Here is a 12,717-nt window from a genome sequence, read left to right as displayed (position 1 = left end):
TGGTTCATGCCATCTGCAGATTTTACAAAATACTTCCTCTAGATAGTCATCCAGGTTGAAATTAAAATATAAAGTACAACGTATTTAATGAAAACATGAAGCACTAACAGGCCACAGCTCAAGCTTGTGGCAACCCGCTCGAGAGTCTTCTGTTTCAACAGGAAATCAGTGAGAATTGTTCATCAAGTAGGATTATCTACACCAGTTCTGCATCCCTGCTGTAATGTTTTCCTTTGGACCGTGTTTCTTTGCTTTGCTTATGATAAAAGCCTGTGAGATAATGTCAAAATCCTTACAAATGACAAGGTATGACAACTGCTCCCCCTGTATCCACGAGGCTTGTTAGAGAAGAAAGCTAAATTAGTTTGACATGATCTATTCTTGACAGATCTGTGCTGGCTCCTAATAATCTCCTTTATTTGATTATTTCCACCATTTTTTTTTTCCAGGAATGAAGTTAAACTGAGTAGTCTGTAATTTCTTATCTTCTCCCCATTCTTTTTCAGCCTTCTGACACCTCATCCAGCCCTCACAAGTCTTCAAAGCATTCAAAGCTCATGGTTCAGAGATTGCTTCCATCAGCTTTGTAAATAAGCTAGGATGATTTGAAACAATGATCTTGCATCAGTACATCCTGACTTGTTCTGCCCTTTTCCTAGATCCTGATCTCCCTCCTTTGTGGCTCCTATTAATGGTTTTAGCCATCAACTTGCAGTTCACCATGTTACTGGAGACACACAAGACAGGCATAAAATGCTTTGGCCTTATTGACAATGTATGATGTAAATCTTTAACCAAAGCTCTTCCCTCCCCTCCATGAGTATCATAAACACTAAGGTAGAGAGTCAGGATGATAGTCTCTCACTCTCTTGCTCTGGCCCAATTAATATTTTATTTGTCTGTGCAAAATAGATCAGCTTCTCCAGGAAACACTGGTCCCAGTATACTCTATAGCCTAATAGCACATTCTCCTGGGAGGTGGGGGTGCAGATCTACTCAGGCAGAGATGGTATATTCACCACATCTCCGGGTAAATACTTTAATCAAAGTGTTTCTGGATAAAAGGAAGGTAGTACATTCCCCTCCTCTTGGATGCATTCTGTGCAAACACTTGACCTGTGTGCTCTGACAAACCTACCCGTTTTGGCTGTGCAAGGAAAGCAACTGGAAGAATACTTGGTTTGTAGATCCCACAGTAGCCTAGCTGTTAAGTAGGTATTGAGCTGATTATTGCTTATAAAACCAAGGATCATCTAGGCATGACAGTAAGCAGCCTTTAAACGTTTAGGGGATTTTGCAGGTGTAAGTGTAATTATTTTAGGACTTTAGGCACCTCCACAGTTAGAAAGGAAGGAAGCTCTGAAGTTTTACAGCCTACAACAGACACCTCTAAGAAGGTAGTTCAACTTACAACAACCCCTTATTTCTCAGTTCAGAACAATGGTAAAATATTGTGATGTATTTCAGACTCCTCTTGTCAGCCACACCCTAATTAAAAAGCGGTGAAATTCTACAAAATAAGGCACTGTCTTATGGTATCTCTTCCTGAATTGTGGAATCATACAACTCCAAGGAAGAAAACAAAGAACATAAGGAAGAATTAACTGAACTGCAAAGGAAGATTTGCTAAAAGTTCCTATAAGGCATTAGGTCTCATTTTTCACTAATTCGTCAATTTTTGTGTCTTCCACAGAGTCTTGTACACTGGCATCATCATGGAGGGTTCTGTTTGCTGCATATCTAGTTTTAGCATATAAGGAGCTTCTGGTATTGATTCACATATTAACTTTGCTAGCTATCTTCTGGAAGTCATCCAACTTCTGTTTACTTCATGGAGGTTTCAGTTAGCTTCAGGTCTTTGGTTATTTTGGGGGGAGGTCTTTTCTCCTTGCTCCATTTGTCCTTTCCTTAGGATTTAATCTCTTCTAGCTGGTATTATGACTGGAATTTAGGATACAAGGGAAAGGTTGTTTGCCAGATCCTGTGCTTTAGGTGGGACTGGTTGATCCTTATCATGCTTTTGACTGCAATTTTAACAGTCAACATTAAATATCAATTTTCTGTTGCGGGTGTCTGTCCTCAAAACTCTATGTAGGGGTTGAAGTTCCTCTGGGTCTTCCACTGGAAATGCAAAGAGCAGGAAGGGTTAAAACCACTGTTTCTCATCTTTGATCAGGGAAAGTCTCCATTCTGACAGATTCCAACTCAGCCTGTGCAATCCAGGTCTTTGCAAGCTGCCAGCCTGACTACTCCAACTTAACAAGCTAAGAATTAAAATCTTGACCCTAAGAAAGGTGCCCCCAGTTCTGAGGAACACAAGTGCCATTTCAGTGCAGCTCTCCAATCTACAGAGAAGTGTCTCTGTTGAGGATAAAACTTTTGGTCCAGCTTCTAAAAGCCCCTTTGCCTCAGTTCCCCATCATTCCAGTTCCCCGTTGTTCCAGTACTGCCTCCCAGCTGCACCACGCTTCTCAGGCACAGTCAAGCAGGTGATGCCCTCCTTGCATTTTCTCAGCAGGCGATTTCCAGCAGTGGACTTCACTCTTACATGAAACTACATGGCTGCAAATTTTACTGTCAGCAAATCAGCAAGCGATAACTTGTTTATCTCTACCCTTCCAAACCTAGATGATTTTGGTTAAATTATTTATAAATCCACCACTGAATACCTTACTCCTAAAGCTGTGGGCAGACAGAAGAAGGAATGATACAAGAACAACAATGGTCAGTTCAAAACCATTGTGGTTTACATCCTGCTGGTTTCAATTTGAACTAATATAAACTACTGGCATCTTGTGCAAAAAGAGCAAAGCATGGTACCATGCTGCCCCAACCTGCTCACCCCTGAGTACTTAACATTGCAGATTTATAAGGTCATTGGATACTATTAATAAAATAAATGGATTAGACTCCATTCAATAGTCTGACGAACTGGATGCCAATTGATAACAGTCTTAACAATTATAAGAGTAATCGAAAGTGTAAATTACTCTGAACACCACCAATTATTAGAAATCATTCCAATTCATAAAAACCATGATGTTCCTGAGACCACAGTTTCACTCCTAGGCAATTATGAGAAGAGTGGAATAAAACTAGCTTCAGAGCTAGGTTCAGATCCAAACACACTCTGCTGCACCCCTAAATTTTAGGGGTATTCAAACCAAGCGAGGATTCTTTTAGAGCCTATTAGCTTCACTAATTACCAGCCCTTACAGAAAGGTGTCTCCTACAGAGAGAATGTTTAAATATTATGAGATGTCCCAGCTTTCTATAAATAGAGATATACTGTGATTATGGCTGGAATTAATTCAAGAAACTTCAGAAGTAAGATGAGTAATGAATGGGACTGACATTTGTTGGTTAGAATTTAAAAGAATATAAGTACATCCTGGCTTCCCTTTCGAGGCACCAAAGCCAACCAACCCTGGTGGGAGGAAGGCAGGCTCAGGACATCCTCTCTTGGGCCAACAAGACAGCTGGAGCACAGCCTGCCATCCAACAGTGGCATTAGTAGCCAAGGGACAAGCCCAGAAGAAGTATGAACCCTCAAAAAAGCAGGAATGGTTATACTAGTTTGTACTGTATGCATTGCTCCTATGGCAGCCATACCCCTCCCCAGCCACCTGCTGGGGGTGGGCAACCTGTTACCTATGCTAACAAAAACGTGATAGGTGAGGATGCACCATTTTGCTGTCTCTGTCTATAGGTGCTCATTTGCAGTAGCTGCGACAGCTGCCCAAGTGGAAGAGAACTGGGGAAGCTGCAAAAGCAACTAGAAGGACAAAGGAAGAACCCATGTAGTTTTTCCTCCTACCAGCTTCCCTTCTGATACCAGTGCCAGGAAGGGTGAAGGGAATAAGACCCTGGTGGTAGTGGCTGATGCTGCCAGCAGGAGTCCCCAAGAAGCACAGCCTAATGGAGGGCTGGTACCCAGCTGGAGGAGAGAAGAAGCAGCAGGAGGACTGCATGGTCAAGGGAGCAGGACGAAGGCGAGGAGCAGAACAGATGGGTACAGGAGACAAAATGAGTAACAGGTGGAGGCAGAAGGATCAGTGTAACTCCAAAAGCACAAATTCCTTTTGTTATATTGAAACCAAATCACTATTTGCATTACGCTGTTCCTCCACCCCATACACATATCGTAGGTTGCTACAGGCTGGATCATTATGGTGGTAGGGGAGGAGCTAGCACACTGGTGAATAGCAGGGACAAAACTAAGTTGTAGCCCTACTCTTGGGCTCTGGGCCATAGTAATAACGCCTGGGTCCAGGGAGAAAATCAGTGGTTTGTGTTAAAGGAACTCAAGTGGCTAATAAACATCCCAGCACTGCAGGAGTGACTGAGGATGGATAAAGCAATGCTTTGCCTGTCTAAAGCACCTCTCACCTGAGGGCATCTGAATCCTTTTTTTCTTCCACATGCTAATTGTTTAGTTTCCAAATTAAAGAAGCATCTTGCAGAGACGGCCATGACAGGCAGAGAAACTGTGCTTAGATCAAGTTAGAAAGCAGGTTAATAGCACTGCTAGGAAGAGAAACCAGCTCTCCCGAAACCAATTCCTATATACTAACTACTGGCCTGTGGTGCTTGCAACCATGAAAAGGCACGGATTTTTACACGCACACTCAGCAGGTGATAGAGAGAGCCCTAAGGAAATATAAACACCTTCTCCACATGAGGCCATCAGAGCTCTGAGGTTACATGTCACCTCCCGGCGTGCTCAGGAGGATCTTCGAATTATAGATGAAATGAATGTGGATGGATTCCAGACTTTGACTTTGGACTTCAGCTGCTGAAAGGTGTTTCACCCAGATACCTGCTCTGGTATTCCTACAGCAAGGTATTCTGGTATTTCCACCAGTAAGGCATGGACACCTTCCACTGGGCCTTTCTGGATGACCGACCTCCTCTTACCAGCCCGGCATTCCCCTGTGTAGAGCTACTGGGCTATGGTTGTTGACTTACAGCTGGACATTAGGCCTTCAAAACTCAGACGCAGGCAGGTACGGACTGCTGCCAAATCTATCCCCGAGACGTGTCAGACTCACAGCAAACAGGGGAATCGCATAGTGACTTCCAAAGGGCATCAACACAGATAGCTGCCATCAAAAGGTTTCCCATCCCCAGGTGTCTTTAGCCTAGAACTGTCATCAGACCTATCGTTCATTCTCAAATCCAAACAAAGCCCTCTCTGTGTAGCAAGGAAGCAACAGAAGAGATGCAAGTCATTTATGTGCAGGAGGAGGGGACAACAGGAGAGTTGTACAGAGGGAAGGATGCATGGGCCAACAACGCATGGACTGAGCAAACAGGAGTCAGTAATGCACCACCAGCCTACCGGGAGCATGCAGAGGTCTCAGGTTATATGTACTTGGTGCTTTTGCTTCATACTACCTATCTCAGCCAAAAGCAGAGGCAATCTTCAGGCTATGCCTGCTGTTTTACCTGTTAATACACCGATCCCTCAGCATATACATGCCTGCTCAGTACAGACTAGGCAGAGCCCGCACACACCCCATGTCCTCTGCACGTGGAGCAGACAAGAGTCACTGAGGGGAGCACATGCCTCACAGCATGAGGCCAGTGAACCCAAGCAGGTATGCACAGCCTTGATTTACATCACGCAAGACTATCGCCCTGCTTTCATCTTGCAATGGGCAAGGGGCCCAGTTCACCTTCCCACTAGCACAAGAAGGCCTTGCAACTTGGCAGCTGCCAGCAGTGGGGAATTCCTGCTTTCTGGGAAATGGGGAGAGGGAAATACAATGTCTGTGCAGGGTGGCTACTAGATCCTGGGGTGGCATCACAGAATCCATGACAGCTGGCCTGAAATGAGAGCGGACTTGTGGTAAAGCTCTTTGCACTTTCTCCTTCTAGTCAGTCAAAGCAACATGACTGGCGGAAGGGTCCCCCTCATCGCCCAGCAATGCTCACCCTCTCAGCATGGCACGGGCAGAGCCTGGAGCTACAGCCCATTTTCTTACCCTGAGGCAGAAGCAGTTCTGAGATCATTCAGACATCCTCAGCATTGAGCCAGGACAAGCCCTCAGACAATGCATGTCGGTCCCTCGGGTCGCACACGTGTATCCAGCCTGGCACAGGCAGATACAAGATTCAATGCAGCCCTCTTAGCAGGGATGCCTCTACATACTGGTGGGTACCGCCTGACTGGTTTTTGCTGGGACTCTTCATTCAGGAGCAAGCAGCAATAGGCAATTTGGATCAACAGACTGGTTTCTTTCCCACTAAGCATTACGGCTGTCCTCCCCCTGGAAACTCTGCCTGCAATTAGTTCCCTAGGAGGGGGCTTGTCTGTGCCATTAAGAACAGTTACATTACGCGATCTAGGAGAAATCAATGTCTCTAATAGCCGGCAAAGGCAGCGGAGGAGGACAGGGTGATGGGAGGGGTGTTTCTCTGGAGACACCCTTCTCGGGAGAAATCCCAGGGGTATCGCCCCAGGAAGAGAAACAGTAAGGACCTGGAGTAATTAAAGTTCCATGCAGCAATTGTTTACTGGAAGAAGCACAGAAACCGCTCAGCGTCTCTCAGAAAGGCAGGGGCAGTGGCTAGACTCTCCCCAGGTGCAGATGAAGTGCCTCTGCCCTGAAGTCAATGGGTTGTGGTGATTTACACCACGCTGGCAAGCGGAGGGAGGAGGGGCGTGGGTGGACACCTTTCCTTTAAAATATCCCTTTTCCTCTCTCCACGTTGGTGTTTAAAGGTAAAACCATGCCTTGCAAGTTTTGAGGCACCTGGATTGTGCGACATAATTAAGTTATTCTAAATGAGGTCCGAGACATTTTAATATCCTGAGGCAAGAAAACCTTAACTCTGCGTGCATCTTCCTCTCTCTCTTTTTCTCCATTTCCCCCTTCCTGCACACCTCTGCAGTTCCTGGAATGACAAGACACCTCACCGGCTGGCTGTAATTGCTAGGACAGCTCCCTAATGCTTTCTCCTTCTCCAATTGCATTAAACTGCATCTTTAGAGGTACAGCACTGTTTATTCATGCTGCTCGTGTGGAAGGCGAAAGAAATGCAGACTGCCTCTTCCCCCCTCCCTCCTTTGATTTGATGGGTGTGGCAGGTTTAAACCTTTGCAGCCGCTGGCTCTCCAGCACTGGGGTTGAGGAGGAGAGGACGGAACGGGAGGGAAGCCGTCGGATATGGCTGGTGATGAATGAGACTCATCTCACCCACAAGTGGGAAACCTGCTTGCGGGTTATTGTTTAATCACTCATGCAATCCAATACTGAGCACATACCCCCATAACGTCCATCTGTTCTAGTATGTGGTGCATGCAACACTTGCATTTCTAGCCACCTATCTAACTACCCAGCTCTGCGTATTACCGACTGCACCTCTCGCTGGCGGTAAAGGTTAAGTTCAATTTTTCAGAAATTGCTTGACCCAACCTTTCGGTTATGCCACCTTTTAGCCGAATATTTTGTGGGCACAGATTCAGAGCCGCGACCAACTGTAGGCAGAAATGACAACACCAAGCTATCTACATCGCTCATGGGCGGGCACAGTCAGTCAGATACTTCACTCTTCACATTGGCATCGCACCCACAAGAAAGAATAATCTGCAAGGTACGAGTGTGTGAACATATTTGTCTTTGAGGGGTGGGAGGACAGACACATACAGGCACACCTAGACACAAATGTGAAGAGATTTCTTCCACGCCCAAGCCTGTAATTTCAACATTTCGCTCTTTAGCTGCCAGAAAGGCGGGACACCAGGGGCTTCCCCTGAAAAATAATTTGAGGAGAGCTGTCTTTATTTTGGGAAGGCAACTCCTGCCTGTGCTGAAGAGCCCATGCTATCTTTTTCTTTCTGTGAAAGGTCTGGGTGGGGACAGAGGAAGAGCACAAGCTGAAAGCGGAGGTCTTTTTCTTCTCCAAATTAAAGCTTCCTCTGCTGTATCACCAGCTTTGCTGAGCGAACTGCTATATTGCCAGTTTGGCAACTGTGGTGTGTATTCAGGTACAGGAGCAGGAGTTGGGCTCTGAGCCCAGGAACATCCACCGAATATGCATGGGCAGGCACATTCAGGTTGTACGGCTGCATAAGGATCAGAAAGCATGTGTGAACCAGTGCATGTGTGCTTGTGCATATATGTATAGTACGGATGCGAGCGACCGGAGAGTGGAGATGTGTGCTGCACATGCACGCGCAAAGGGGTGTGTACCATGCGGTGGATTAATGTACAGAGTGGGAAGAGAGGACTATGTGCAATCAAGATACCTGCATGCCGTGCATTTCTGAATATGTCAGAATACAAAACGACAGGAGTAAAGCCGTAGAGATGTAAAGAACAGATACATCGGGATATTATTCAGGACCTTTAATGCTCCACCTGTGATGGTATGGGCAACATTATCCCTCTCCCCCAATAGCTCTCTTCTGACTCCAAAGAATCCCAGAGCTACCTACTTTATTATAAAATTTGTTGTGCACCTCCGCCCACCGCTCTGTCACTCTGCCTCCCTGTCTGCCTTCCTTCTCCTCCTCTGCTCTTTTCATCCCATATTTGCCAGCTGAACGTGCTCTGCTGGCTGGCTGCAACGTGTTCCCCCCCCCAGCCATCACCACCTCCCTCCCGATTTTAGTGAGCGTACCATTAATTGCAAAGCATTTGAAAAACCTGCATGGGGAAAAACACAGGATGACGCAGGGTCTCTTTCTATCCCGTTCACCTGCCCCTCCCCATTATTCTACAAAATAGCTCCTTCGTTTGATAACACACACATCTCCATTCAGAAACACACTTTAACCTGGGCTTTTTTTCAACACCGTGCTGTTCTACAGTAACTGGAGTTACTCACATCAGTGTGATAGGCTATTGCTCCAGAATACTGCAGTACTATATTGTAAAAGATATATAAATGTACGCACATATAGAGAAAGTAACCAATATGGTGCCATACCTAAGACTGAGTTGAGTTTTGTGCTCAGAACAAGGACCAAAGCTCCTTGTCGCTACCTACAAATCCATAATTCGGGGAAGTTTCCAAAATGCCTTACAAAGATAGCTGGGGCCAGCTCCTGCCTCAAAGTTCCAACTGCATAAATCCAGCATCCTCCCGAGGAAGTCCAAGAGGTTCAGCCAAAATAGGCTCTCTTAATCAGGAGCAGGTTTGGGCTTTCACAAAAAATAAAAGGGGGAAGGGTGAGGGGGGAACGATCCAAGTAGCTTTTTTTTCAATTTCATTATCATTTTGGACATAAAAAATTTGGCACTGAAAACTAGCCACCACCCAAACCTTCTCATCATTCCAACTCCCTTGCAGGAAAAGCCAGGTGGTACCAGTAAAGAGAATGAACTGGTTTCCAACAGGTTCACACTGTGAGCTTCTCTTATCCCACCCGAGTTCGGAGCTAACAGAGGCGTGGTCCGCTGTCTCTTTACCAGCTGGTGCACAGTTGTCTAACTGGTTGTACTATGAAGGGTATTGCAAAGAGGGTGACTCTCCCCCTCCCCTGGCTAATGCTTTTGTTATTAATTAATTGGATTTTTCACTATAGCGTAGGTTGAAAAAAAAAGCTTCAGGTTAATTCTTGCTCAGATTGTTGTAACACGAAAAAAATGAATGCACCTGTCCTCCGAGCCACCTCACAGCACATGCACATAAAGCATCTCCCATTCATCGGAGACAGGAGCAATAGAGAGCGTTCTGACCAGGGATCAAGGCTCACTGGGCATCCTTTCTTTTTTGGCATAAGATGAAGAACTGCTTCCTTTATCTCCAAGGTAGAGCCAGATCTCATCACGTTTCCTGCCAGCCGCACCCCCCCCACACCCCCAGCCCCCCCCCCCCCCCCCGAATCCACACCCTCAGAACCACAGACAGAAAATCCTAGGCAATACATCTGCCCACTATTAAAAAATAATAACTAGAATAGAGGGGAGATTCTGCTAGCTCCCCAAATGTGAACGTAGGCCACCCCCCTTCCCCACATCACCAGCCCCGGAAAGGCAAAACAGTCATGTTGCAGGGTGTGAAAAGAGCCTTCGGTCGCAAGATGCTAAAGAATTGCAAAAGAGACGTCTGCTGAAAGCAGCTGAAATTTCCTCCCCCCTGCCCCAGCTCCTACCCCAGCCCCTCACACGCTCAGGCAGACACACACCCCACGGACACCCAGCAGCCTGGGAGATTTCTTAGCAGAAAGAAATAACAAAAATCTTCAGCTCTACCTGTTTTGTTCTTCTCATACAGCACAGCATGATCGTATTGTCCCCTTCCTTCCTTCTTCTTCCTTCCTTCTCCTCTCTCCTTTTCCTCTTCTCTCTCTTATCTCTCCCCCCCACCCTCTCCACTCCCTCCCTCCCTCCCTCCCTCTCTCTCTCCCCCCCTCTCTCTCTCACACACACATACACACACACGCACACACACACACACACACACCAGGGCAGTTAGCAGCAACTGGAAGGTCCACAGCTATTGCTCATCACACATGCACACGCTGCCTCTCCCTGCCTCCCTCCCTACCCTTCCCAGAATTGTTCACCAGCTCTCCCCGACTCGTCACCTCCCCACCCCACCCCCACCCCAGCAGCCACCCCCCCCCCAAGTCCCTTGCCAGCCTCATGAATAATTAAAATCTTCAATCTGGACCCAATTACCCAACGACTTTCCCACTGTACAGAGGCGACGGGGGAGAAGGGGACACTGCAGACTGCGGAGGGCTGGGGTGGGGTGGGGTGTGTCTGGGAGGCACTGGGCGAGGAGGGGGGTCCCCAGCCCCGCTCCCACCGGAGCGGCCGAAGCCCCCGGCACCCGGCCACGGCCAGGAGTGGGATTGATGGCGTGAAGAAAGCGTGGGGTGGGGTGGGCTCGGCGGGGAGAAGAGGGAGCGGGGGTATTGCCGTGGCAGGCGGTATGTGCCATGCACAGGTGACGTACCGTAGGTGGGAGCTGCGAGCTAAATGGGAATCGGAAAATATGTTAAAATGGCTGTTAAAAATCCCCCTCCCCCTCCCCAGCACACTCGCAAACATATATGTACGCGCTGCCTTCTTCATACGTGCAGGCATAAACTCTGCGTGGTGACGTCCTGCAGCACCCAACGGGACAACTTTCTCCCTTGTTCCCTCAGTCCATCCTATAGACCTTCCGTAGGCACAGAAAATGATACTCCCGCAACAGATTTTTCTTTTTTTTCAGAATAGCTTCAAAACCTACAGAAATCATCCCTTTCCCTTCTGTATAGATCTCAACTAATTTCAGTACCTAAGTAATTTCTACATCTATTGATCTCTGCCTGCAAATTGCTGTAAACTATTATGAGGAAGATGTGCATGTCCACACACACAGCCACCCCACATGCACTTGTGGGAACAAAAATGTATGGGTTTACATGCATAGAAGATCCTGGCAACATGTGAGCCTGAGAGAACATTAATGCACACGCACACCCCCAAGCACACGTCTTGAAAGTTATAACACCCTGTTTCCTCAGAATGTATGTGAGCAGGATAGCTATATCTGTCATCGTGAAAAAATATTCCAGACAACAGTTAAACCAAAGTATGACAATGTTAAGCATGTCAAAAATATAAAAAGACTGCTGGATTTTTAGGATTTCATCTACCAAAGTTCAAATTTAGCTTATTTTATTTACTGTGTCTGGGAGGCAGTCAGATGCTGTTCTCTTTTTTAGCGCTATTGTCACTACATCAACTTCTCTGCCACACCATGGAGTTACTTCTAATTTGTTTTTAATGTAAAACTGCCTGCAAAAGGGAAAAAAATTGTCTTAGGTTATTATTAAGGCCTTTGCTCTTTAAATATATCTAAATACATTATTAACACAAATATTCACACACGCGTGCACACTTATACAAATAAACGCATACGTATACAGATACAGTTTCTGGAATACCCCTCAGCGCAGACTCCTACATAATCATATTCAGTTGCTATGACATCATTGCAGTTCCCAGTACCCCATTTTTCTTAAGGAAAGTAAACAGCATTTCAAAGCGAATGTAGCTAGCTATCTAGATCTATATGTAATTTAAGGGAAGTGCCTTTTAGGGTCAAGCAGGTATCAGTGTTTGTCCTGGTTTTACAGTCTAGAAAAGGGAAATAATGGTATGATAATGACATTCAGAAAAGATACTAAACTGGGAAGAGTTGCAAACACCAGCTGACACAGAAGTAGACCAAAGGATTAAATAATGAAAATTAGATTCAGCTTCAGAAAATGCATGCAGAGAAAAAGAAAGCAAACTACGCAATCCTAAAAGACAGGTAAGAAGTGGAGCAGCTGAAAGCAATGGGCATCGAATTCGAGGAAGGGGTGTCTGTGACATACACCACCGCTAGCAACACCATGCTAAGGCACGGAGGAGCAGCGCAACGGCATTTTGGAATATGCCTGTGGGACTTAGGAGCCTCTGTCCTGGCCCCAGGAGTTGCTGGGGGCTCATCTCCACGATGAAGTTAGTGTGTCATGAGCTTGTGGGCACTTGCTAACCCACACGGCTGCTCCTCGTGCCCTTGGGAGATGGGACTCTTCTGGTCAAGCATGCACATCCCCATCGGAGAGCATCGCCCTGGCCTCCCTTTGGGTGAGAATGAAGAGAAATGGGAACTTTGAGGATGTGATTCAGATCGTCCTAAAGCAGGAGCCTAAACTAGGTCAGACGAATCACGCTTCGGAAGTGTTTTAGAAGCTTGTTTTCTTCCCGCTGACGAGGCCTT

At 46.4% G+C, this 12,717-nt stretch overlaps 1 protein-coding gene across 1 annotated transcript in view; it reads right to left on the bottom strand.

Moving 5' to 3' along the window:
- GAP43 (growth associated protein 43) overlaps nt 1-10,324 on the bottom strand; it is a 60,642-nt gene extending 50,318 nt beyond the window's left edge. Inside the window, exon 1 of the mRNA XM_052794835.1 lies at nt 10,206-10,324. Within this exon, the coding sequence (XP_052650795.1) occupies nt 10,206-10,235 (30 nt within the window). The 5' untranslated portion in view covers nt 10,236-10,324. The remainder of the gene's footprint in view (nt 1-10,205) is intronic.
- Nucleotides 10,325-12,717: the final 2,393 nt, after the last annotated feature.

The sequence above is a fragment of the Harpia harpyja genome, chromosome 8 (assembly GCF_026419915.1).
Source record: "Harpia harpyja isolate bHarHar1 chromosome 8, bHarHar1 primary haplotype, whole genome shotgun sequence".
In the NCBI taxonomy this organism is placed as follows: Eukaryota; Metazoa; Chordata; class Aves; order Accipitriformes; family Accipitridae; genus Harpia; species Harpia harpyja.
The sequence above is the reverse complement of the archived record's forward strand: the minus strand, read 5'-3'. Positions and strand labels throughout refer to the sequence as shown.